Raw genomic sequence first — 26118 nt, 5'->3', positions numbered from 1 at the left:
TGTAAGCCATTCTATTGTTATGAATATTATAATTAGAGTAATAGTAGTCCTAGTCATATTTTTTTTCTTTATTATTTCTGTATTTACAAAAAACTAAACAAAAGAACATGGCATGCCGATCAAATAAAATAATATATTACAGTATTTATAGTCGTCTCTTAAAAAGTTCATCCTTAACTTTTCAGCATTGTTTTGTGCCGTTTACAACATAGCCTGTACTGTACATATATATTTAGATTTTCTTTACTATTATTATTTTATATTTCATCATGTGTGTATGCATGTATCTATTTGTACACGTTACATTGTGGGGCGAGGGGGAGACTGCGTGGCGCGGGGAGTTATTGGGTTGACGTCGACGCCCACTCCACCCCCGGCTTGACACGCAGCAGCTGGACTGGTGACCCCAGGGACCCAAGTTGGGGGGGTTTGGTGGGGGCGCAGCGATCCGTAGCACCAGCCACTTGGTACCGTGTGACACCCAGCGCAGCCCCGTGCTCTCCGCCCCCAACACGGAAGACAATCCCCTTGCGAATCCAGACCTGCCATTCCCTCATCACTCTTCCTGCACTGCTCCTCTCAGCTGTGTTGAGTTATGGGACTCAGGTCTGCTGGTAATACCAACCAAGACAAGCGCTCTCCCTTTGGCAGCTGCTCCCTGCAAGGCTTTCACAAGGAGTCTGGAGTCGAGACGGTAGTTTTGGCAAGTGCTGTGGCTGGTTTGTGAGCTAGTTAGTTTATTTGATTTGGACCAAATCAATTGGTTACATCTATGAACCCCCCAACGGCACTGACAACCAGGCCGTGACTGCCAGCGCACTGCTCCTCCACTCATGGCACTGTGTCGGACCCCTGCATTGACCGCTCACAGGCCCGCTCCGCAACCGTATATTTGCATCAGTGAGAGAGAGAGAAAACAGATAGAAAGAGAAAAAGGGAGGGAGAGAAAGAGAGAGGGGATGAGGGAGATAGAGAGAGAGATGGGGAGAGGGCCCTTACAAGTGCAACGGTTATTCTGCTTTCGAAAAAAAGAAAAAAAGAAAAGACAAAACGAATAACACACAAAAGCCCTGGAAAATGAAACAACACAAATAACCAGACAGACAGACAGATAGACAGAGAGAGAGAGTTGGGAACTGTGATTAGCTTTTCCATTTAGGCAAATGACTTTGATCTGGAATTTAGGTTTTTGAGTTTTGTCTAAACATGCTGAAAACTCAGTCTGTGATGCTTTCCAGGAGGCAGGACTGCTCTGTAATGTGTTTCATTACATGGGACTGTATGGCACGTTATTGTACTTTACTGTGCTCATGGGACTGGCTTTAGTCACACTGTAGTTTACTGCAGTGCTTATTTGTTTGGGGTTTCATTTCCTTGCCACCTGAGAAATGATACCTGTGACACATTTGTGAGTCTCGAGTCCAACCACTGCGCGCCAGGGCCAGGCCAGGCCAACTCTCTGTGGCTCCATGGGTATCCCTCCGCCCCTCCAGCACCCCAGACACCCCTAAGCGCTATGCGTTCCCCTGTTCCCTCCCTCGCCCTGTCTCCCTGTCCCTGATCTGCTCTTCGGCATTCATTCCCCCACTTGCGTGTTTATATATTTAACCTAAAAAAACAAATTAAAAATAAAATCATCATGTCGACATTTTTTGCGTCCATTTGAAAGGATGTCAGAGGCTACGGAAGCAAGGACAAGAAAAAAGAACAAATAATCAAAACTGAGACAAACAAAACAAAACAGAAGATATAACCAAACAAAAGCGCAGAGTTCTCCGTCGGGAAACAGAACCAAAACACATTAATCACAACCCAAGGAAGGTTGTTTCTTAAAACAAATCAATCATTGATATCAGCTCCCAAGTTCAACACACATCTCTCAGCACTGCCACCTTCCCAGGTCAGTACCCCACCCCGTTCCCTCAGCTACAAAAGGCTTGGTAGAGATCAAAGTATCAGTCCAGCTAAGCCCAGCCCAACACTAAGGCTGATATCCTCTCACAACAACAAAGAAAAGGGTCAAGTCAGGAGTCTTAAGGTCAGTAAAATAATATTGCAGAATACAAATGACCAGAGTTTGTAAGCCCAAGATTTTGGTTTACAGTGATTTAAGTTTTTTCTTTTGTTATTATATATTGTTTTTTCTTTTTTGAATATTCTCCACATACAACAAACCACTCCCCCCCGCCCCCCCTCCCCACTTCACAAAATCCAGAGCAGCAGAGATTCGTCGTGTTTGTTGTTCTTTTTTTGTTCTTTTTTTAATTTTTTTTTTTTTTTTAATTTTTTTTTAAAGATTTTTTTAATGTGTCACAATGTTGTTATATTCAAACATCAGAACATCAGAACATCAGCTACGGAATGAGAACAAACTCCTTCCATTTTAAAACTCTAATGAGGCTTGAATGAAAATCTGAAAGTTGGATAATAGTAGTGAGGGGCAGGATATATATTAGGTTCTTCTCCCCAATATCGTGTATTATAATAATTATTCTTATTATTTTTTTATTATTGTTATTATTATTATTATTATTATATTTATTTAAATTTCCAGTGGACAGCCTCAAACTTACGGTCAACCCACTGCTGTGGTCAGCGTATTAGTGTCTTGTGGACTATGATTATTCATGCATGATTCCAGATCAGAGCATGCCACCATGCAAGTCATTTCTATGCATTGAACGAGCACAATTATTTATTCATTTATTTTTTTGGAAATCTGACTGAGCAAGTCCCCTGCGTCCCTAGTGAAAACCCTGATTAATCCCCCCTTCCCAATCATGTTAAAGCCCATGTAGAAAATATCTTTTTTAGTTTTTTCTGTATGTAGGTATAACAAAGATACAATGATCAGACTTTAGTGACATGGGCTGGATGTTAAATGTTTGTTTTTTCTTTTTCATTTTTTGCCGCTCAAATAATGTAAAGATGCAAGTATATTCATCATGAACAAACCAACCCCTATCCGTTATATTGTTCTGGGTTTTTATCCTCTCTTTCATTTTTAGTTTTTTTTTCCCATTTCTTTTTCCTCCGGTATTATTATTAAAGACAAAGAGACGCACACAATCCGACACGCTGCTGTGGAAAGTTACTGTTTGCTCCCAGCGGTCTGGTGTCCTGTGGGCCAGACCCACAGCCATGCCTCTCTGAACATTGCAGTAGTGCACGTTCCCTTCAGCCCCAGGTACATGAAATCCTGGGTGTTGCTCGTGGTGCCATCACCCCGGCTGAGTAGTTCTCTCCTGTAGCGGATGGTCCCCAAAGAAAATGTAGTCTGCCGTTCACTGGGACAGGATTTATTCTGTTTCTTTGTATTTTTTTTTAATTGAAGTCTTTTTGATGCAACGATGTCACACAGTAAGCTGATTATGTTTGGTTTAAATCGAGTTTTAAGTGTCTTCAAAGCTGTAAGAAACTCAGTTGCTTCTTCTGCAATGATACATTTGTGAAGTCTGTAAACAATTTATTTCGTGTGTGTATGTTTTTCAATTTCTTTTTACTTGCAAATGAAATAATCTGTACACGTGTTTAGTTGGGTTGTTATTCCAAAGCTCCACCTCCTTTCCTTTTATTATTGTTATTTTTTACTTATTATTGATATTGTTATTATTTTTGAAAATTGTATTATTATTTTCTAACACTTAGATTCCCTGACGTCTTTTTGGTTTCTGCCCTTTTCTTTCCGCCCCCTCCCATCATTCTCCTCCTGTTTCTCCTTGTCAGGCTTTGTGACACTGTCGTAGGAGGGGAGCGACGCAGTGGAAGGTGTTCCCTCCTTCTTCTCCGGATTCGTGCCGCCATTCTCCAGCTTGTTGGTCCGAGGGCCGCGCTTGCAGACGAAGCCACGCTTGATCAGATATCGGCGGTATGCCCTCTGGATCACGATGGCGGACACCTCCTCCTGCTTGCGCCGCAACGTGGTGGTGATGGGCTCATAGGACACTTTGGATGGGTTGGAAGCCACAAAGCGCTCCTCCATCTGCTGCCGGAGGATGTCCAGCTCCCCACTGTCGCCCAGCACGCGCTTGGTGAAGGCGAACAAGATGTCCAGGCAGTGGATGCGGTCCCCACTGACCATGGGCAGGTCCATGGCAATGAGCTCAATGGTGTTGGGCTTAGGCACACGGAGTGGGTGCTCCAGTGTGTCGGCGAAATCAGAGAGCTTGGCATAGGCGATGAACTGTGAGGCGTCAGGGTCGAATTTCTCCCAGATCTCGTAGAAGGTCTCGAAGTCATCCTCGCTGAGAGGCTCAGCGCTCTCTTCTGTGGCCACACTGAAGTTCTCCAGGATGATGGCAATGTACATGTTCACCACGATGAGGAAGGAGATGATGATGTACATCACAAAGAAGAAGATGCCCACTGAGGGGTTGCCACAGTCGCCGCGCACCTGGCTGCCCGGGTGCTCCTTATCCAGGCTGCAGTCGGGTGGCCGGTTCAGGATGGGCAGCAGCAACCCGTCCCAGCCAGCCGAGGTCGTGATCATGAACAGACAGATCATGCTGTTGCCGAAGGTCTCGAAGTTGAACATGTCGTCGATGCCGGCACCCTTTTTCACATAGGCGAAGTTGGACATGCCAAAGATGGAAAAGATGAACATGACGAGGAACAGCAGAAGGCCAATGTTGAACAGTGCCGGCAGTGACATCATCAGTGCGAACAGCAAAGTCCGGATGCCCTTGGCGCCCTTGATGAGACGCAGGATGCGGCCGATTCGGGCCAGACGGATCACCCTGAACAGTGTGGGCGACACGAAGTACTTCTCAATCAGGTCCGCCAGGAACATACCTTGAAAACAGATAGACAGGGGAGGAGAGAGGGGTGGGGGTGGGCAAGAAGGGAGAGAGAGGAGTAGTGGGGGGAGAGGAGAGAGGGAGGGAAAAGGGAGAAAGCAAGGAATGGGAGGAAAAGAGCAGAGAGAGAGAGAGAAGTGGAGATATTAATTGGAGACAGAGCCTCTACTGGGGATGGACGTGTCAGCCTGCTTCCGCTACGCCTAATCTCTGTGTGAATGTGCGTCCGTGAGCAGACTCACCAACGATGGACAGGATGACAACCACCACGTCAAAGATGTTCCAGCCTATGGTGAAGTAGTAGTGCCGCAGCGCAAAGAGTTTAAGCACAAACTCGGTGGTGAAGACGATGATGAAGATGAAGTTGATCCAGTAGAGGATGTTCTCCATCTCCTTGCTCTGGTCATCTGTCTCCACCATCATGGTTACCATATTGAGGCAGATGAGGATCATGATGGAGATGTCAAACACCTGCTGCGTCACAAAATCAAACACCATCCCCTGGACCTTGTTCTGAGAAGAGGAGCACAAGGGGAAAAGCGTTAACATCTGCCTTCATTTCTACAGCAGAGAAGTCCTGGAGAACCACAGTATAGTACAGTACAGCAGAGCTAAGCTGTCAATCACAAACAGTGACTTACCAGTGGTCTGGGAATGGGTTTCTGTGGCTTCTTGGAGCCCAGTTTCTTCATAGCATTGTAGTATTTCTTCTGTTCCTCTGTCATGAAGATATCCTGACCCCCAAAGTGCAGGGCAGACAAGAGGAGGCTGGTTACAATCTGGGGCAGCTGAATGTCTCCCTGTGCTTCTGTTGTACTTTATTTTACTTTATACAGAGCCGAGAAGGTCTTTTTCAATTTTAACTTGCTGTAACTTCTATCTCCCATCCCACCTCAAACTCTCTAGACCAGTAACACACCACCTATAATAATCTATGTCCCCAAGCCTCACTTTAAGTAAAAACATAATTTTATCCTGGGAAAATCTGCACTTCAAATGTGTTTATGAGATCAGCATTATACTGCAACACTACACCTCCCAATAGCAGGAAAGAAAGAGAGAGAAAGAGACAGAGAGGAGAATAGTTTCTTATCTTTTTCTTCTGCTGGTTGAAGTTGTCAATGATCACACCGATGAAGAGGTTCAGGGTGAAGAAGGAGCCAAAGATGATGAAAATGACAAAGTAGATGTACATGTAGATGTTGTCCTCATAAATAGGCTGCTGCTCCACCTTTGCAGAGAAAGAGAGAAAGAGAGAGGGAGAGAGAAAGAGAGAGACAGGGAAAGAGGGATCAGTTTTCCCCTACAATATGTCCCCTGTAATTGGACCAGGAGCTCTAGACAGTTTATTTATTTCTTTTTCTGGGAATCCTTTATTTTCCATTTTGGGTTTTGGTGGAGGAAGTGAGCACGTGCCTTAGTGGGAATCTTCTGCACCTAGTCAAATGACAATCACCCCCACACCCCACCCCACCCAGAGCAGTTACAGTAATAACAGTTTCAACACAGCAAGCCACACCAGGAGAGAGCAGCAACCTGACCTTGCGAGAGTCCACTGCAGCATACATGATGTCCATCCACCCTTTGAAGGTGGCCTACAGGGGAGAGAGAGAAACAGGGGTTAAAGAGAAAGAGAGACAGAGAGAGAATCAAGGGAGTGACTGAGAGGATGGGGGGAGAGGGAGGGACAAACAGCAGAACAGAGTGAGTGAGAGAGAGAAAGAGAGGGTACAAGAATGAGAGAGGAAAAGAGAGCAGTGACACCTTAGCCTGCAGAGAGACACAAATAAATACAATGTGGCAGGGTGAGATATAGTGGGGCAGGGAGGGTGGGTTCTCTCACCACTTGCAGCAGAGCCAGGTAGCCGGCGCCCACGTTGTCAAAGTTGATCTTGACGTTCTTCCAGCGCACCTCTGTGAAGTTTTGCTCAATCAGGTAATCACACTCCGTTTTGTTGTTGACTTCAGTGTGTTTGAAGTAATCCTCTGCTGTCTCGTTGTAGCAGTAGTAATATTTGCCCGCAAATAAGTTGACGCCCATGATACTGAAAATCAGCCAAAAGATGAGGCAAACCAGCAACACATTCATAATGGACGGGATGGCACCCACCAGGGCGTTGACTACCACCTAAACCAGAGCAGGAGAGACAGGGCACTGCACTGTAAGACACATCTGCACAGTAACACTGCCCCCACATCAGCCTAGTGGGGTGCAGCTGCTTACAGGTATGTTTTGTATTTGGCCTTTCACTACTTCTTCAGAAAAGAGTCACAATGCCAGGATAATAATTATAAATATTATAAACAAAATAAAAGGCATCGCGAGGAGGTGGAGAACATCCTTGGCTCTGCAAACGGGCTGTGTTGGTCTGTGGCCTGACTAGGCTAGGCTGAGGAGCTGCAGCCATTGACTGTATCTAGTCAGCAAATGCAATAGTTATAGCAATGGATCAATCAGACTAATACCCTGATGATATAATACCAACTCTATAATGATATGCAATATAATTAACATGCCCATAAAGCTATAGTATTAGCAGTAGCATTAGTGTTACTGCATCTATTATTGGTCGTTGGTTTTAATACTCCAGAAACTGAGCACATTGAGTCTTTTAAGCTCTCAGTCTGCCCTTACAGCAGCTGAGTCACTTAGCTGGACAACGTATTACAAGGGTCAGTCTGAGAGGAAAACTCTAGTGAAAAACGAGTCAAAACAAACCAACCAACCAAAAACAGCAGTCAAAGAGATATAGGCATGACAGGAGTCAATCCCCTGCCAGTGCCTGGCTGTACTGTTAGGGATTGCTGGGCTCTGCCTCTTTCTGTAACTTGCTGCTATCTTACAGGCCCCGTGAACGGTTTGGATGCTGCGTTTTGTTCTCTGCTCAGATACATTTGCCAGCAGCTCATCACAGCTCCCTGCAATCTGTATTACGCAATGCATCTGTACTGGAATTCTGATCATTATGTATGTATATATAAATATTTAACTGTAGCCTAAGCTCCCTGATCATCGTGAATGACACAGTTTAAATCTCTGCCTATGGAGATAAATACCAAGAATGTATTCAAGGTCAAAATCTGATATAAATAAAATAATAAGTAATACAATGTAATAAAAATCTGTCACATGTGACTGTGTTTTGTATCGAGGGACTCATGGAATACAAACATACCTGTATGTAGCTTCCCCCAACAAACACCCCCCTCCCCTACCCTTCCCTTCCCTCCCTGCCCCCCAACTTCTAAACATTGCAATGGAAAGCTGAAGCAGATTGATTAACACCCTCCCACCACCACCCCTCCCCCTTATCCCCCCCCCACCCCCCTGACCCTGCCCCTGCCCAGTTCCCTTACACAAATTAGCAATGAACTCAGCAGACAGAAGTGCTCAGTATTAGTATTTATGCAGGCCGATCAACCACTCTCAGGCAGACAGCTGAGCATGCATGTCTTTTGCAGGCTCAAGTATCTAAAGCCATGATCCCCCTTTTCACTCAGGCAAGAGACAAACTGGAGCATCCCCCTGCAGCCCAGGACCCTCTGAGCGCTACTCTCTACTCTCACTGATGTGTTTAACGATCCTTGCATTGCCGGGTGGCTATGGTGTGTTATGGTTGGGAGGAGCTGGGTCTGAAATGTCTTTCTCTCCAGCTATGGGGCGTAATACGGGGGTGCTGTTATCTATTGGGGTTCTAATTCAATGTATGAATTATGTTATTGTAACTTGTATTAGAGAATGGCGGAGGCACAGAGCTGTGCTGTGCATGGTCCTGAACAGGTCAGTGTGAAGCCTGTGCACCACTGAGCCACAGGGAGATTCTTAAGAACTGCCGTCCCGGGACACGGCCTCTGCAGACCCACTAGCCAGGACACTGAGCTCAACCAGGGGTGTGTTTATGTTTGTGTGTGTGTGATGGTGCCCCTCTGTAACCCCCCCATCCACTGTATTCCCTGCTGCCAGGAAAATCCAAGTTTGCTCTTACTGGAGATCAATTTAATGAATGGGACCCAATTATTTATACATACACACACATATATGTGTGTGTATATATATATATATATATATATATATATATATATCGTACACACGCACATATATATATATACACACACATGTATTCAACTATATTAAAGAGGGAAAATGGCTTTAAAAAGTGCATAATGTGCATCGGCAGTTGAAAAATACATGCGTGTTACATGGCATTATTGTGCTATTGCTTGAGAACAATATAGGTAAATAAAGAAATAAAAAAAAATATATATAAAATAATAAATGAATGAATAGACCAATAGATAGATAGACAGAAATATATATATATATATATATATATATATATATATATAAAGACCTCTGCAAACGTAATGCTTTTCATTATCAGGGCAGGATGGCTTGTCTTAGGGAAATATCGCACATGGTGGCTCTACAGCCCGTCTGAGAGGGGCCCCTGGATGCCAGTGCTGCATTGCTCTTGCCAGCTGCACCAAGCAGAGGCAGGCGTGGGGGAGCAGAGCTGCTGGGGGACACTAGAGACACGGGGGGCCACAGCAGGGACACCAGCAATGCACACAAGGCCCTGTCTGAAACCCTGTGCTCATATCTCGCTCCCACTCTATGTATATATATATATATGTTTATAGTTATACAGGCAGCAGTCACAGTGTGATCTGTGCACAGTATTTAATATTAGCCTAATAGTGGCCCTGATTGTAATAATTAATTTTAATTAAATTGCATGTTGTGTGTTCTGTAGACCCACTGCAAGTTACAACACATTTGAAATGTGAGAGGCAGCACTAAATAAAAGCAGGTGGAACAGTGCTGGCAATAGTGTGGCAGAGACTGTCCACACACACACAACAGATTCATCATAAGCTACAGTAGAAATGTGTCTATTGCTTAGGAAGTAAAGTGCTAAAATTATTAACTTATGTTACTGTTAATAACTGACTGATGCCTTTCTCCAGGGTAACTCAACAATGCTTTAAAGATGTGTAGGGAATACAAAAAAATATATACATCTATTTTACTTAAAAAAAATATATTCTATTCTAGTACTAGCACCGCTTCCACTCCTCTTGCCACTAATAATAATAATAATAATAATAATAATAATAATAATAATAATAATAATACTGTCCAGTAGCTTACTAATTTCCTGGTAGTGCATCATGTGACCATGTCTCTGTAGCTATACTGGGCAGGAGTGCTGATTGGTGGTGTGCTGGCGGCCCTCCGCTGTGTCCAGGGTGTTGTGGAGAGTTCCTACCTGGCCCCACCCACAGTCTCTCAGCACAGACAGAGGCCCACAACACAGGGACAGTCTGGCAACCACACTACCATCTCCCGGCAGCCACAAACACAGATGATCAGATTAAGTAATTAATTTGGTTTGGATTTTTGGATTTCCTTTAATGAAGAACCAAAAATAAATAAATAAATAATAAAAATAATGACAATGTTAATAATAATAATGATAATAATAATAATAATAATAATAATAATAATAATAATAATAATAATAATAATGATAATAATAATAATTAATGGAGAAACATGTAAAATGGGTAGGGGCCAGAATTGAGAAGTAGCTTTGAAGAGCTGTCCTGAATCATCTCTTCTGCATTCTGCTCGTTACCCAGCTGGGCCTTTCAGCGTGAGTGTGGATTTTTTGCTTGTTGTTTTCTGTTGAATACGTATTACGTCAAAAATGACAGCACTATTTCAACACTTTTCAATTGGACAAAACAAAACAGAGTTATGAACTCTGTTTCAACCTGTTGTTTCTCTTAATATAATACAGGTTCATCCATTTCAATATTGTAAACAAAAACAAATATGTAATATAAATGTAAACTATAAATATTTACTACAGTACTAGGATGCTTTAGCATAGCATTTGGCATAGTACTTTTCCACCAGGGCAGGCATATCAGAAAACCGAAGTTCAAGCCTGATTCTGCATTAATCATGTATATCAAGCTTGTGTCATAAAACGTAATTATCAGACAGGAGTGAAGATCTGAAACCTTTGTCTCCACAGACAGCCTCTGACTATCTGGCTCTCAGAATTAGACTCCTGAACGTTTAAGCTTGCAGGGGCAGGACCTGCACACACTCCAATCTGGCTGAACTAGCATTGTCATTTCTTTGGATTGTTTCCTTTGACTAGAATGTTCAAAATAAACAAACAAACAAACAAAAAAACACACTCGGCAGGCCAGTGCCTGAGTCTGCACAGCGAGGACAGTTTGCTCGGGTGTTCAAAGCCCTCCCCCCCACCTCCCCTACTGCCAGGTGGCCCGAAAGCAAGGGGGTTTCAAGTGGCCCCCTCGTGGGCAGCGCGACCCCGGTCTCAGAGACGTGTGATGTTGCTTCCAGTTCAAATCTGGCTTCCCGGCCCCAGCAGGAGCATGCCTGGGCTGAACAGCTCCTGCTGAGCCTCAGCATCTGCAGCCTACAGGACATCACCTGGGCAGCACGCAGCCTGCATGTCTCCTAAGCTTCTGCTCTTTATTTGTGATGGATTCCAGATTATTATTTTTTTAACACTTCATTATGTGGGGGGGGGGCTTTTTGTGATCATTGGTTTTATATATATTTAGGGTTTCTTCAGGTTCATAATCCACCAATGAAGAGAGTGAGCAGACCCCAGCGCCATACTGAATGCAGTGGCACCAAGGAGTGACAGTGCAGGCAGGGGGCTGAGCAGGTCTCTAAATCCAGACTCTACAGCAAAGAAGAGGTTGTGTTCTTCTTTTTTCATTCTTTCGTTTTTTACAGATAATCCAAACCCGCTGCCAGCCCCTGAACAAGCGAGACAGTGTGTGTGTGTTTGTGTGTGTGTCTTTGTGTTGGGGGGGCGGGGGGGATTTGGGGTGGCATTAAATCCCCACTTTGCTCCTCAGTGCTGCAGCCTGGGGTGGGGTGGGGTGGGGTGGGGTGGGGGCCTGGGCTCTGCACGGTACGTGTGGTCAGCGTGAACAGTGGCGGGGGTAGGGGGAAAGTGGTGGGGGGGGCTGCACAGTGCTGCAACATGAGAAGGAGCAGGTGGAGGGGGATGGGCAGGGGGGGAGAGAGAAGCTCAGATTAGGAGACAAGGCCACCAGTCCCATGAGAAGACTGGAGTGAGAACAACCAGAAACAAGCAGAAATGTCCAATAGGGAGGAAAGGCCCAGAGCAGCACAGCGCAGTGTGGAGCAGCACAGGAGAGCACAGGGCTCACGAGCAATGCAGATCCCCCGAGAGAATTCAAGCAAGACTGGTTTAACCTTTGAAGGACGAGATAGGCCCACATGACAATTAAAATATTTACATGTATGCCACTTTTATGCTTGGTTGTAGCTGAGGCATGTTTATAACGAAGCAGTGTGCTTGACAGTAAAACATTGTCCAGTTCTGATTTGTTTTGTCATTTTTTTATTTGTTTTGAACTATTAATCTATTTTGAACTGAAATAGAACTACAGTGTTCTCCAAAGGACGAGACTCCATTCAGTGGCACCTGCCTCCCTGGAGCCCACAAACACACACGCACACACGCCTGCCTCTATGCTCTGCCTCAGGACCGACACTGGCTCTTAATTTGACTTGTTCATCTTTGCAACTGGTGGTTCTCTTGAGAAGATACATGAGGGTGTGGAGGGGTGGGGTGAGGTGGGTGGGGGATGGGGGAGAGGGATGGGGGGGGGGTGGTTGCTTGATTAAAAGCTCTATAAGAATAAGCAATAGAGATTATAGACCAGGCCGAATGCAAGACAGCCAAATTCAGCTAGACGGCATGGTGTATGTTCTGGGGTTTCATCTTGTGAAGAGATCCAGGGCCAATTTAATGATTACAGTTACAAATAATAATCATAATCATTATAATAATAATAATAATAATAATAATAATAATAACAACAATAATGATAATAATAATAATAATAATAATAATAATAATAATAATAATAATGATAATAATAATAACAATAATAATACTTTTGTTTAATGTGATGAGGCAGCTTTGCAGTACGTCTCTCTGGGTGTTTGCATCCTGTCGCTTAAGATTTTATTTTTTTCCGTCTTGACTGTTACTGTTACTGTTACAGGAATAACAAACTCACTCTCAGAACGAGACACAAAAACGCTGAGATTGAATCAGCAACGGGGAGAGGGACTACATGCCGTGGCATCACCACTACGATGTTCACGATCATTGTCTTTCAATTGCAATCGTAATTTACACTTTTAGATTTCTCCAGCTGCATCATGACTTTTGTCTTAAGTGTGTATATATGTGTGCGTGCAAGAGTGTTTTTTTTTTTTTTAATTGTGTTTAACTTTTTTTTCTTTCTTTAAATCCCCCATTGGGTGGTGGCTGTTGTTTTTGATCAGTTCTAGCATGCTTAAACTGTTCAATGGGCATGCAGAAGGATCAGCGGCTTCGCTTCAGATCTTACCCTCATCCCTTCAAAACGTGACAAGGCTCTGAGGGGTCTCAATGCCCTTAGTGTCCTGAGAGACTTAATTGGCCCTAGGTCGGAGTAGCCGAGGGCATTAGCTATAAGGCTGACTATAGACACCTACACAGAAAACAGAGAAGCAAGAGAGGTTCCAAACTGTTAGAGGTGGAAAAAAAAATTAGGCCCTAGGCGAGGAAATTTGAGTTACACACATATATACATATATAAGGTTCTGTTATATACGTATATATTTATAGAGTATATGTTTAGTAGATGTGCTGTATATGGTATGAAGGAAGGCCCCCGGTTGTTGGTGGGGTTTTTTCCCCGATTTTTTTTTTTTGGCAGGCAGCCGTGGAGACATGAAACACAGCTCTCTACTGGACGATACACCTGGAAAGAAACGTGTGGTTGAGAGAGAGAGAGAGAGAGAAAGAAAGATAAAGAGAGAGAGAGAGAGAGAGAGAGGCATAAGATTCAAACAAAAGGGCAAAATAGTGAAAGAAGAGGCAGAGAGGCACACACAGGACGACTTGAGAGAATCGAGGGAGGGAGGCGGGGGGGCTGGGGAGACGGGGGTGGGGGGGGCAGGGTTAAACTCCTGTGGAAGGAAAAGCCCAACAGACTACAAGAACCTTACCCTGGCCCTTCTATAACACATCCTCTCCCAGTCTCTCAGCTCGGCTGAAGCATAAATTCCCATATAATTTAAGACAGACAAAAAAAAGGTACCTATGAAAAAGAATACAGGTAAATATGTACAGGTGTGTCATGTTGCCACTCACAAATTTCACAGACCGTTGAGAAATCAGGGGGAGAGCACAATCACATCAAGAGGAGGAGGAGGAGGAGGAGGAGGAGGAGGAGGGAGGGAGGGAGGGGGGGAGGATCAGGGGAAGCAGAGAGAGGGATGGGGAATGGAGGTGGGTGGGTGGGTGGAGGTCGACTAACTACTGTTACTGAACTGTACTGGGATATTCTAAAATCTCCAAGAACAGAACCCTCCCCACAGACACACAGTGCACAGTACAACCCACAGTCTGCACACCCACTGACTGAGCATCAGCATTATGTTTGTGTGACTACTGCTCCTGTTACTATTTACTGCTACTGAAACTAGTTTCACTCGATATGTATGTAACATATCATATTCATACCACTACGTCTACAATAACATTAATAATAATTACAAATAATAATACATTTTTAATTAGTTAAATTATTGGGACTAACACTATTCTGTCCCAACTTCCCGGTATTTCCCTCTCTCTCACTCTCTGTAATGATTAATCATTATGAAGGTGGTTTTGTGTTTTTCACTGGACCTGCTATTAAATAGGAACAAGTTAGGGTTACTGAATGCGACTGATCTCTGAGCAGGGCAGGCTGAAGGGGCTCCTATCTGAATGGACCGGGTCACACCTGGGCGACCGATACACACCTTCTCTACCCGCTGAACTCTGATCCTCAAAGCCAAACGTCATCAGTTACCTCCTTTTGTTTTCAATCATCAATGTTTTCAATCATTCTTTCTCAGAAATGGGTTAATCTGTTAATCAGGATCAAGTGGAGCCAGTGCTCCCCTGTCCATGTCCAGGACAGCCTCACTGTTCCTGTAACTCTAAATCCCTCAACAGCCTCAAGCCCTGGGGACAATGGGGCCAGACTAATGAGGGCATAAACGGGGCCAGTGAGGTGTCCAAGAGCCCGGGTTTGAGTGCAGCAGACAGCCCTGTGGTTGTCCAGGACAGCAAGCGAGTGTCCATGGAGCTCTGCTCGCAGCTCAGGATGTCCACATGTGCACAGGGACACCCACACATCCTGAGCCAGGGCCCCGGGATCCCACTGCCATCTGCTTGTTATTGATGCAGAGCTCACCATTGCTGAATTGAACCCTCTGCTTGCTTAATGAGACTTTCAAAGCACTTTCAGGGAAATTCAAACAAGGAAATATACAACTTTATTTTTGCTAGGAGCTGAAAGCAATCAGTCTAATTAAGCAAATAAGTAGTTCAATTAAGATTTTGGTTAAGGAAAGGAGACAAATAACAAGATAGATAAATAAATTAGAGGGCAGTTGTCCCAGGGCCATTTGAGGAGCGCCAGGGACAGCGCTGCAGGCTGTGGGTGTAACTCCAGGGGCAGATGGGAGTGGAGTGTCTGCAAACGGGCAGTGAGGGTGTGGGAAGAGGGAAGGTCAGTCAGAATTACTGGGATAAATAAACATATCCAAGAACACCTGCAACCAGCCACCAACATTACTTGGTAAACAACGCAAGTACAACGCAAGAACACAACACCTGAAGCTGACCAGAGGCACAGCAGGGGGGAGCCAATGAAGGCGGAATCTTTATTGTGTGTTTCTGTTATAAAAAATCTAAACACTCAGATTGAACACAAGCGGATGTTTGTTCTGGTGGATTATGGTCAATGTCATCGTTTGTCTCATTGATCCAATGTTTTTGTTGTTGATTTGTTATCTTTTTATTTTATTTTTTTGATGCAGATCGCAGGAATGGTTTTGAGGTGGGTCAGGGTTGCACAAGGAAGGCCAGGGACTGGAATGCAGCAGCTTGAGCCCAAATCCAGGAGCTTACATCCTTGTCAATTCAGCCACAGTGGAGACATATGATTTATTAGAATTAACCTTGTTTAACATTACCCTGTCCCTCCACTCCCTCGCTCTGCCAGATCCAGACACCTATCCTCCCTGCTCTGTAGCACAGGACCTCGGCCTGATCCAGCTGCTGGCCATAACAAGCTCTGGGTTTGAGAGGGGAGCCAGGGGGTGGACTGTCCCAAGTGTGCTGAAGGTGCTGAAATGCCCCCGATGAGCAGCCCATTTTCCTTGGAAGTGGGCAACGTCTGCAGCGTTTATCCTGCTGAAGTGGCGGATTGAAAAGATGCACTTAGCTGTGAAATAGCAGGGCAGCAGGCGTATCAGCACACACAATAGGCCCAGCTTCTGTATTCTTCTGCTTCCTGCCTCCTGTTAGGGAGATGTGTGGCTCCACACAAGGCCAGCCTTTCGCAGTGTGTTGTGTATGTGCGCATGCGTGTCCCTGGCATGGTGCACTGCACACTTTCTGCGATTCATTCAAACGCTCAAGACGTCTGAAAGCCTGGCTGGCTGCAGGCAAGGGTGCAAATCAAGCTGGTCGGTTTCACAGCCTGAATGGAGACCCTGAAGCGCCATTTAGTGCCACTTCTTTATTATCCATTTAATTGTTGATTTATTTATTTTACTCCAAAATATAAGGCTCTTGCTTTTCTTTTGAACACGGTTTGGGGACTAAGAAGGAGGAAGGTTTTACTCTTATGCAAATATATATATAGAAAGAGAGAGAGAGAGAGAGAGAGAGAAGCTGTGTCGTGACTTTTGCACGTTACCATTTCATTGGGAAAACTGACCCATCACCATCATCACCGAGGGAAGAAGCGATATTGTGTTATACACTTTGGCATTAATTAAATGCATAATTTAAAGTCTGCACTCTGCACCTTGGCTTGAATTCACTACATCATGGCTCTGTTCTGAGTCCCCCCTGCCTAGGACGGGCAGCAAAAGGATAGAAACACACTGGTTTGGGGAAACCAGGGCTGAGTGGTTTTGGTGAAGGCGTGGGGGCAGTGGGCGATAAAGGGAATAAAGATTCTGCCTTCATCTACAGTTGAATTATCTTGGGGTAATTTTCACCTTCAGCCTGCCCCCATGGAACTCCCTATATGAGGCGTGGCACCCTGAGCGTGTTGTGGGCCCCTCCGCCTACCCGCGCTCTGCAAGGCAAGGGCACGAAATCTGCAGCTGTGATCCATCGCAGAGAGCAGCACAACACAACACTGCACAAACTCCACACAACAAAAACAAACTGACAAAATAAAACGAAACAACAACGAAAAAAAAATCCCCAAAAACACGCACCACCACCTCCCTCAAACTCTCCCATCACCAGCACACCCACCAAGCCCACCCATGCTCTTGGCTGCCATTCCCATTCTGAGCATCAGAAAGGCTACATTTTGAAATATTTTTAGTTTTCAATAATTTTAAGGGCCGGTTTTACAAATTATCACTAGTCATGGACTGACCAATGTTATTTTAGGTAGAGTAGTCGAAGATTTGTGCTAATCGAGGTCTGTGGAAGGTCAGCCATAAAAGTCCTGGAAGAACTTTAATCTGAGATAGCATAAACATTATCACTGTAGCAGAGATTTTTTTTTTTGGGGGGGCATCATTATATACATCTATAGGCCACAATATATAATAGTAATTTTAAAAGGTTATGCGTTTTACGTCTGTGGTAGGGAGGTGTGTGTGTGTTTATACAAGGGCTCCCCAGACATGATTACATTCTGGAGCCATTTCTGCATTTATTCATTGAGTCTGTTGGACAGATAGCATGACTAGAATTCTCAATCCAGATCTGAATATCGCAGAATGGAAGGAGGAACCAGAATATTGACCCCGACATATGCCACACACACTCCAGGAATTGAAATCATGAGGTCATACAGCTCAGTCAGACTCCCCACAGCACACACACCCACTGCACACCACCAACCATAGCCCAACAACCTCCCCAGGACACAAGCACATACACCCATACATGCATGCGCGCGCACACACACACACACACACACACCAGCAACCCCAGCCTAACAACCTCCTCAGGACACACGCACATACACATACACACACATGCACGCACTAACGCACTAACACACACACACACACACACACACACACACACACACACACACACACACACACACACACACACACACACACGACCACCCCAGGCATCTCTGATCTCAAGCCCCTCCACTCTGACCTCTGCAGGTTTGACACTGCTCAGGTCAGACCCACAGCACTCCACACAGGCAGAAGCACAGGCAACACACAGGTTTGGAACAAAAGCACCGTGGAGGAATCCACTCGTCATGTCTCACTTACCATCTGGCCCATGACCCCAAGACACAACATTGCTGCACAATAGCAAAGGGAAGGGTGTAGGACTGGGGGAGGGGATCACTCTTTCACAGAGCTAACAGGTTTGGCTCCCCAAACATTGGCTGAAGAATCGCAGACTGGGAAATGTAGTTCCCCCACCCCCGCTTCCCAGCATTGACCATTCAAACACATACATGAAAAAACTACGATTCCCTTCAGCCCTTGCTGCGACTGAAGCAAAGGGAGGGAGATGGGAGAGGGAGGAAGCAGGAGGAAGAGAAGGAGGGGGGAGGAGGAAGGGTGAGGTGGTCAGTCAGTTCCTCTTTGACAGAGACTTGGGTATAAGGGTGAAGGCTTGTTGTGAAATGGGCAAACACTGACCTTCTCTGAGCAGGAGGCTATAGACTGGGGTCTGCACTGCTCATATCAAACTGGAAAGCTGCCCAAAAAACTAAGGAAAAAAAGGTAAATATTTTCTATTGTATGTATAATAAATAATATTTCAAGGTTGCAGATTAGCTGCTAAAATCAGATACTAAATAAAAAAAAAATTGATAGTGAGTCACTGACTGGACTGGACTGTATGGCTGCAGAGTCACTGGACTAAGCTGCAATGCTGCAGAGTCAATGACTCTGCCTGCCTGTGTGTCTGCAGCTCCTTTTTTATTCTGTCTGCTGAGGCTTTTGTGCCACTCCACTAACTCTGATGATGTTGAAATTCTTAAATAGTCTTGAATAAATAAATAATGCAGGAATTCTTCCCATGACTAGATAATATTTTTCATGGGGGGTTTGTTCAGAAAGATGGAAAAAATGTAATCAATAAATGCATGTGTTTCTCCATTTCACAACAGACTCCTCCTCGGATACTCTGCTCACACGCTTTGCCCGCAGTCAGAGCACACTGGGCACTGTCAAAAGGGTTAGTTAGGGTCAAGGTTAGAGTAGAGAAAAGGCCTGTATCACTCTGAGACAGAGCCAAAAAAACACCACACAGCCTTCCACAAACACTGCTTAAAACACATCTAACAGCATGTCTGTGAGCCCTGTCAGCTCAGTCATACCTCTTCTGTGGCTTGAGCCTTCCTAGTAGTTCACTCTTCAACATCAGGTGGATTCACCTAGAGTCTCCACACCCCCACCACTCTTCCCCTGGGGCAAGTGAGAGGTCTCTGGCGATCTTATGGAAACAGGACAAAGCTCAAAACAAGCTTTCTGTCCTCTGACAGCCCCCACCCAATCACTTGATGAGTGCATGGAGGGGCATCGCTCCAGACAGTACAAGGGCTCTCTGGGAAACATAGAGAGAGGGGAGCTGGGGGGCAGTGAGGGCCCTGGGTGAATGCACAGAGCAGTGTTGTGAAATTGTTACCAAAGACAAACTATTAGGAAGTCAGGACACAAGAAGGACAAAGACAAGGAACAATAAACATCAGTGAGAGGGACAGTTGAACACCAACACTCCGGCACTGCTAGGACACCCAGCTCCACAGCTGTGACACACACCGGGACACCCTCACCGTCACCTGCACAGCAGTCACACACACTATGGGCGCCTAGGCCCGTCAGCCAGGCTTCCAGGGCCAGAAGTGCACTGGGAGCCTGGGAGTCTGGGGGTCTGCTGAGCGTGTGCAGGGCTTGTCAGCACTTGAATATCAGAAGGCAGTCTCTGATGTAGGTAGGCAACATCTCTGTGCAGCTCAGTGGGGCTACGCTCTGTGGCCTTAATAAGCAACCTTACTGTGCGGGGAGCATGATGCAATACAGACAAATTATAGTTTTAGGCAGGTGTGAAAAAATGCTGTAAATTAAGAATGCTTTAAAAAAATAGATGTTAATAGATTATATTTATCAAATGCTAAATGTATCAAATCCATATTTGGTGTGACCACCCTTTGCCTTCAAAACAGCATCAATTCTTCTAGTTACACTTGCACAAAGTCAGGGATTTTGTAGGCATATAGTCAGGTGTATGATTAAACAATTATACCAAACAGGTGCTAATGATCACCAATTCAATATGTAGGTTGAAACACAATCATTAACTGAGAAATAGCTGTGTAGGAGGAATGAAACTGGGTGAGAAACAGCCAAACTCGGCTAACAAGGTGAGGTTGCTGAAGACAGTTTACTGTCAGAAGTCATACACCATGGCAAGACTGAGCACAGCAACAAGACACCAGTTAGTTATACTGCATCAGCAAGGTCTCTCCCAGGCAGACAGGGGTTTCCAGATGTGCTGTCCAAGCTCTTTTGAAGAAGCACAAAGAAACGGACAACGTTGAGGACCGTAGACGCAGTGGTCGGCCAAGGAAACTTATTGCAGCAGATGAAAGACACATCATGCTTACTTCCCTTCGCAATCGGAAGATGTTCAGCAGTGCCATCAGCTCAGAATTGGCAGAAAACAGTGGGACCCTGGTACACCCATCTACTGTCCAGAGAAGTCTGGTCAGAAGTAGCCTTCATGGAAGACTTGCAGCCAACAAGCCATACCTTCGACGTGGCAACAAGGCCAAGCGACTCAACTCTGCACGAAAACACAGGAACTGGGGTGCAGAAAAATGGAAGCAGGTGCTCTGGACTGAGTCAAAATGTGAAATATTTGGCTGTAGCAGAAGGCAGTTTGTTTACTGAAGGGCTGGAGAGCGTTACACGAATGAGTGTCTGCAGGCAACAGTGAAGCATGGTGGAGGTTCCTTGCAAGTTTGGGGCTGCATTTCTGCAAATGGAGTTGGGGATTTGGTCAGAATTAATGGTCTCCTCAATGCTGAGAAGTACAGGCAGATACTTAGCTATCATGCACTACCATCAGGGAGGCATCTGATTGGCCCCGAATTTATTCTGCAGTATGACAACAACCCCAAACATACAGCGACAGTCATTAAGAACTATCTTCAGCATCAAGAAGAACAAGGAGTCCTGGAAGTGATGGTATGGCCCCCACAGAGCCCTGATCTCAACACTGAGTCTGTCTGGGATTACATGAAGAGAGAGAAGCAACTGAGGCTGCCTAAATCCAAAGAAGAACTGTGGTTAGTTCTCCAAGATGTTTGAGCCAACCTACCTGCCGAGCTTCCTTCAAAAACTGTGTGCAAGTGTACCTAGAAGAATTGATGCTGTTTTGAAGGCAAAGGGTGGTTACACCAAATATGGATTTGATGTAGATTTTTCTTCTGTTCACTCACTTTGCATTTAGTTAATTGATAAATATAATCTATTAACATGTCTATTTTTGAAAACATTGTTACTTTACAGCATTTTCTCCCACCTGCCTAAAACTTTTGCACAGTACTGTGTATATATATATATATACACTCACCTAAAGAATTATTAGGAACACCATACTAATACTGTGTTTGACCCCCTTTCGCCTTCAGAACTGCCTTATTCTACGTGGCATTGATTCAACAAGGTGCTGAAAGCATTCTTTAGAAATGTTGGCCCATATTGATAGGATAGCATCTTGCAGTTGATGGAGATTTGTGGGATGCACATCCAGGGCACGAAGCTCCCGTTCCACCACATCCCAAAGATGCTCTATTGGGTTGAGATCTGGTGACTGTGGGGGCCAGTTTAGTACAGTGAACTCATTGTCATGTTCAAGAAACCAATTTGAAATGATTCGACCTTTGTGACATGGTGCATTATCCTGCTGGAAGTAGCCATCAGAGGATGGGTACATGGTGGTCATAAAGGGATGGACATGGTCAGAAACAATGCTCAGGTAGGCATTGGCATTTAAACGATGCCCAATTGGCACTAAGGGGCCTAAAGTGTGCCAAGAAAACATCCCCCACACCATTACACCACCACCACCAGCCTGCACAGTGGTAACAAGGCATGATGGATCCATGTTCTCATTCTGTTTACGCCAAATTCTGACTCTACCCTCTGAATGTCTCAACAGAAATCGAGACTCATCAGATCAGGCAACATTTTTCCAGTCTTCAACTGTCCAATTTTGGTGAGCTTGTGCAAATTGTAGCCTCTTTTTCCTATTTGTAGTGGAGATGAGTGGTACCCGGTGGGGTCTTCTGCTGTTGTAGCCCATCCGCCTCAAGGTTGTACGTGTTGTGGCTTCACAAATGCTTTGCTGTATACCTCGGTTGTAACGAGTGGTTATTTCAGTCAAAGTTGCTCTTCTATCAGCTTGAATCAGTCGGCCCATTCTCCTCTGACCTCTAGCATCAACAAGGCATTTTTGCCCACAGGACTGCCGCATACTGGATGTTTTTCCCTTTTCACACCATTCTTTGTAAACCCTAGAAATGGTTGTGCGTGAAAATCCCAGTAACTGAGCAGATTGTGAAATACTCAGACCGGCCCGTCTGGCACCAACAACCATGCCACGCTCAAAATTGCTTAAATCACCTTTCTTTCCCATTCAGACAATCAGTTTGGAGTTCAGGAGATTGTCTTGACCAGGACCACACCCCTAAATGCATTGAAGCAACCGCCATGTGATTGATTGCATTAATGAGAAATTGAACAGGTGTTCCTAATAATCCTTTAGGTGAGTGTGTGTATATATATATATATATATACACACACACACATTATATATAAAAATATAGAATTTGACTTTTTATATCGTTCTGCATTGGGAGTCTACTAAAATGAGCCAGCATGGTCAGATTCATATTATTATTCACTTACTTACGTATGATTGTCTTAATTACCACTTCTATATGTTATGGGAACAGGATGTTTCTGCAGTTGGTTTGCCTAGAGGTTTGGGACTATGGTAAACAGTAGAAGTTGGGGGTGCCATTTCAGGTGGCAGGAGCTCGATTGCTCAACAGGTCATAGACAGCCAAGTGTGATGACGCCTTTTCATATTCAAGTGTCTGTCTGAAGGACGGACTTGGGGTAATCCACAGAAAACACACTGTAGCTCTCAGGTGGAGAGGTGGCCAGTGGGGCCATGGTGAGGCTTCATAGGCCACCCTCTTTATCAGACATGGACACGAAACAGCATCTCATCAGAGTGCCCAATTACAACACAGTGTACTAGTATCTAGAGAATAAAACTGAACCACTTTCTCTACATTGTCTTTAAATGCATTTGAATGTCCTACGTGTGGTGAAAGGAAATGGTTGCATTTATTTATCTACCTGTCTATCTATGAGACTGCAAAAACAGTTTTCACAGGTTTCTTCAGGGCAATGTTTCCCAATATGTGCAATCAGGCAGGGGCAACTGTGATATGAAAAGTCACAGAATACAAAACATAAATAAATGAATATATAAACTTCTCACAGTCACTGACAGAATTAACCCATGATTGGGTTATATCCACATCTTTCACTGTATAAAAGGGTTAAAAATAATTAGCTTGACAGCTAAGCAAAATTCTGAATCTGTTCTGCAGAATCAGAAAGGAGATTGTTTCCACTGCAACCTGTATTATATCATTAAGGCCAGTTGCCCCATTTTAAGGCCAAGCAACACCCTGAACCACAACTGCAGCCAACATTAAATCAAGCTAGGCCCATACAGATCCACCCCCAATTCAGGCAACCCAGTAGAAACTAAACTCTAACCTTAATAGAAGTTCACTGGGGACAATAACCCTAACCCAGACCAAAATGTAACCTCAATTTGATCACTTAATTTAATTTTAATGACAATTGTAGCTAAAATTACTAAAGGTTATACGATCTGAACAAGATAAATGTAACAGTAAGACAATTCCCACTATAACTTCTATCCTTTTTTCAAATGTAGCTTGATTTATATTTTCTAATCTCAGATTTTCTTTTCATAAATCACAAAAGGGTTTGTTGCCCTAGGCCACAGTGTGTGTTCTATAGGTACGTCGCTGGCCTGAAACGGTGGGGAAACGCAGTTTTGGGGGATCGGTGGCACTGAGAGGACATGCTTGCGTGTCCACAGTTTTTGCTTCACTGGTAAATCATTAATTAATTTATTCATTTATTTATCCTTGCTTTCAAGGGCAGAAGAAGCTGCCGATTCCAACAGGGTGACAGTCTTAAACCAGTTTGAAATCACTGACTGGGACACTGCGCTGTTTTCTGTGGACTGACCTTTCACTGAGTCAAGTGACCAGCCCTGCACAGGCCACGTCCTATCATACATCAGCATCATCTTGACCCAGGGATCACCACAGCAATGGAATGGACCTGTCATGGCAACACAGCATTCCCTGTAGCCTCAGGTCGGACAGTGGTGGAGGTAACACTAACGGTAACTGTAACTAATGGTAACAGTAATGGTAACTAATGGTAATGGTAACGTTAACTAATGGTAAAGGTAACAATGACCTTGGTGGGGATTGAAGAGTCTTCATAATGTATTTGAAGACCCAGGGTGACGTGCTGTAAAAATGGCCACTGTGCAATTAACATCCCCTGTCTATCTGTTTCAGCTCGATTCGGTGAGGGTACAGCTTCGGCAAGTCCACTACAGAAATACCAATCATGACTGTCAACTGCTGGCTGTGACCCTATCCTGTGAAACACATTAATCTTTATCATCAAATACACATCACAACCCACAGAAAATGTACATCAGATCAAACAAACAATCAGTCCTAATTCGGTTGAGGCTTGCTACACTTTTACCAGAACCACTGTCCCACCTGATGGAAGGGGGAATGGCCCCCTCAGTCCAGGGAGATGTCCCGCTCTGTGGCCAGACCTGCAGAGTACCTGGTTGTCTTTCCACAGCAAGAGGGCCAAGCTATGCGCATAGCAGCTCGCTCTCTCAACAATCAGTCTCATGAACAGAGAAGCAATGTTCTTGAGCTCAGAGAAGGTGTTTGGAGTGGGGGTGTTATCCTGGGACTTAAGCCCTACTTAGCAAGAGGGTGAGTTATTGTGAGAACTGGAGAATCCTGCTGTGCAATTGAAGATCAGAACTCTGCAGGACAGCCCTCTCGGGGTGGAAAGACATCAAATCACATGGAGGCCTGAGAGCTAACACAGGGGCATGGCAACAGACCACAGCCCAGGCCAGCACAGTCCATCCTCCTACCAATACATTCTCCAAACCATGTACCTTTGCACAACCTTAATTACTGGTTCAAATTAGAGATCTGCTTATTAACTGATGACTAACAGTTGTATTAAACAATTGTATTGTGTAAAACACCAGATAAATTATTATTTTAGATTTTACACACACACACACAAAATATATATCTCATCAGCCTATATCAATCCACTGCTGGTTGAAGGCCTCACCAAGATGTTTCCACTAGTTTCAATCTACAGCTTCTCTTTTCCAGGTCACGCCTGCAAAGTTTATAATTTCATCTTTTACGTGGTCGTCTTTTTTCATTTCTTGGGATACATTCGATAGCTTCCTTTGTCTGTCTGTGATCTTCTTGCAATGTGTCTGGCCCATTTCCATTTTAACATTTCCACTCTTGGTCTGTTCTCAGATGCATTCCTTTCTTTTTCTATCTCTTCCTGGTATTCCCAGCAGACATCTTTCCATAATTCTTTGTGTCGTACGCAGTTTCTGTAACATTTTTGCATTTAGTGACCAGGTTTCAGAACCATAGGTGAGCTCTGGTATTACGAAATGATCAAATACTTTTCTCATCAGGCAAATTGACAGATTTTCTTTCAATAGTGTGCTGTTTCTTCAAAATCTCATTTTCACTCATGTTTCTTCCATAATATCTCGATCTGTGCTGATGTTGTCGTCCAAGGTAGACATAACTCTTGACTTCTTGAAGTATCTGTTAATCTACTTCAGTTTTCTTACATTTAACATTTTTTACTTGCAAACAAGAGTTCTTGAATTTGAACCTTCATCATAATCATAATGATCATAATGTCATCGGCAAATCATAGGTTGATCAGATAAGCTCAATTTCTCTTCAAGCATTGCAGTGAAGAGTTTTGGAGAGACTTTGTGTCCTTGATATATGCCGTTGAAGATCTTGATGTTGT

General features: G+C 44.4%; 1 protein-coding gene across 5 annotated transcripts in view; it reads right to left on the bottom strand.

Moving 5' to 3' along the window:
* Window positions 1–2202: 2202 nt before the first annotated feature.
* Window positions 2203–26118, bottom strand: part of scn8ab (sodium channel, voltage gated, type VIII, alpha subunit b) — an 81949-nt gene continuing 58033 nt past the window's right edge. For all 5 annotated transcript variants that reach the window (XM_066708651.1, XM_066708647.1, XM_066708648.1 and 2 more), the window contains 7 exons: window positions 13239–13361; window positions 6640–6924; window positions 6338–6391; window positions 5890–6027; window positions 5438–5542; window positions 5039–5309; window positions 2203–4791 (listed from right to left, as the gene is read on the bottom strand). In XM_066708651.1, the coding sequence (XP_066564748.1) occupies window positions 3638–4791; window positions 5039–5309; window positions 5438–5542; window positions 5890–6027; window positions 6338–6391; window positions 6640–6924; window positions 13239–13361 (2130 nt within the window). In that variant the 3' untranslated portion in view covers window positions 2203–3637. The remainder of the gene's footprint in view (window positions 4792–5038; window positions 5310–5437; window positions 5543–5889; window positions 6028–6337; window positions 6392–6639; window positions 6925–13238; window positions 13362–26118) is intronic.

The sequence above is a fragment of the Amia ocellicauda genome, chromosome 7, assembly GCF_036373705.1.
Source record: "Amia ocellicauda isolate fAmiCal2 chromosome 7, fAmiCal2.hap1, whole genome shotgun sequence".
NCBI lineage: Eukaryota > Metazoa > Chordata > Actinopteri > Amiiformes > Amiidae > Amia > Amia ocellicauda.
Note: the sequence above shows the minus strand (reverse complement) of the source record. Positions and strands in the feature narration are given on the sequence as shown.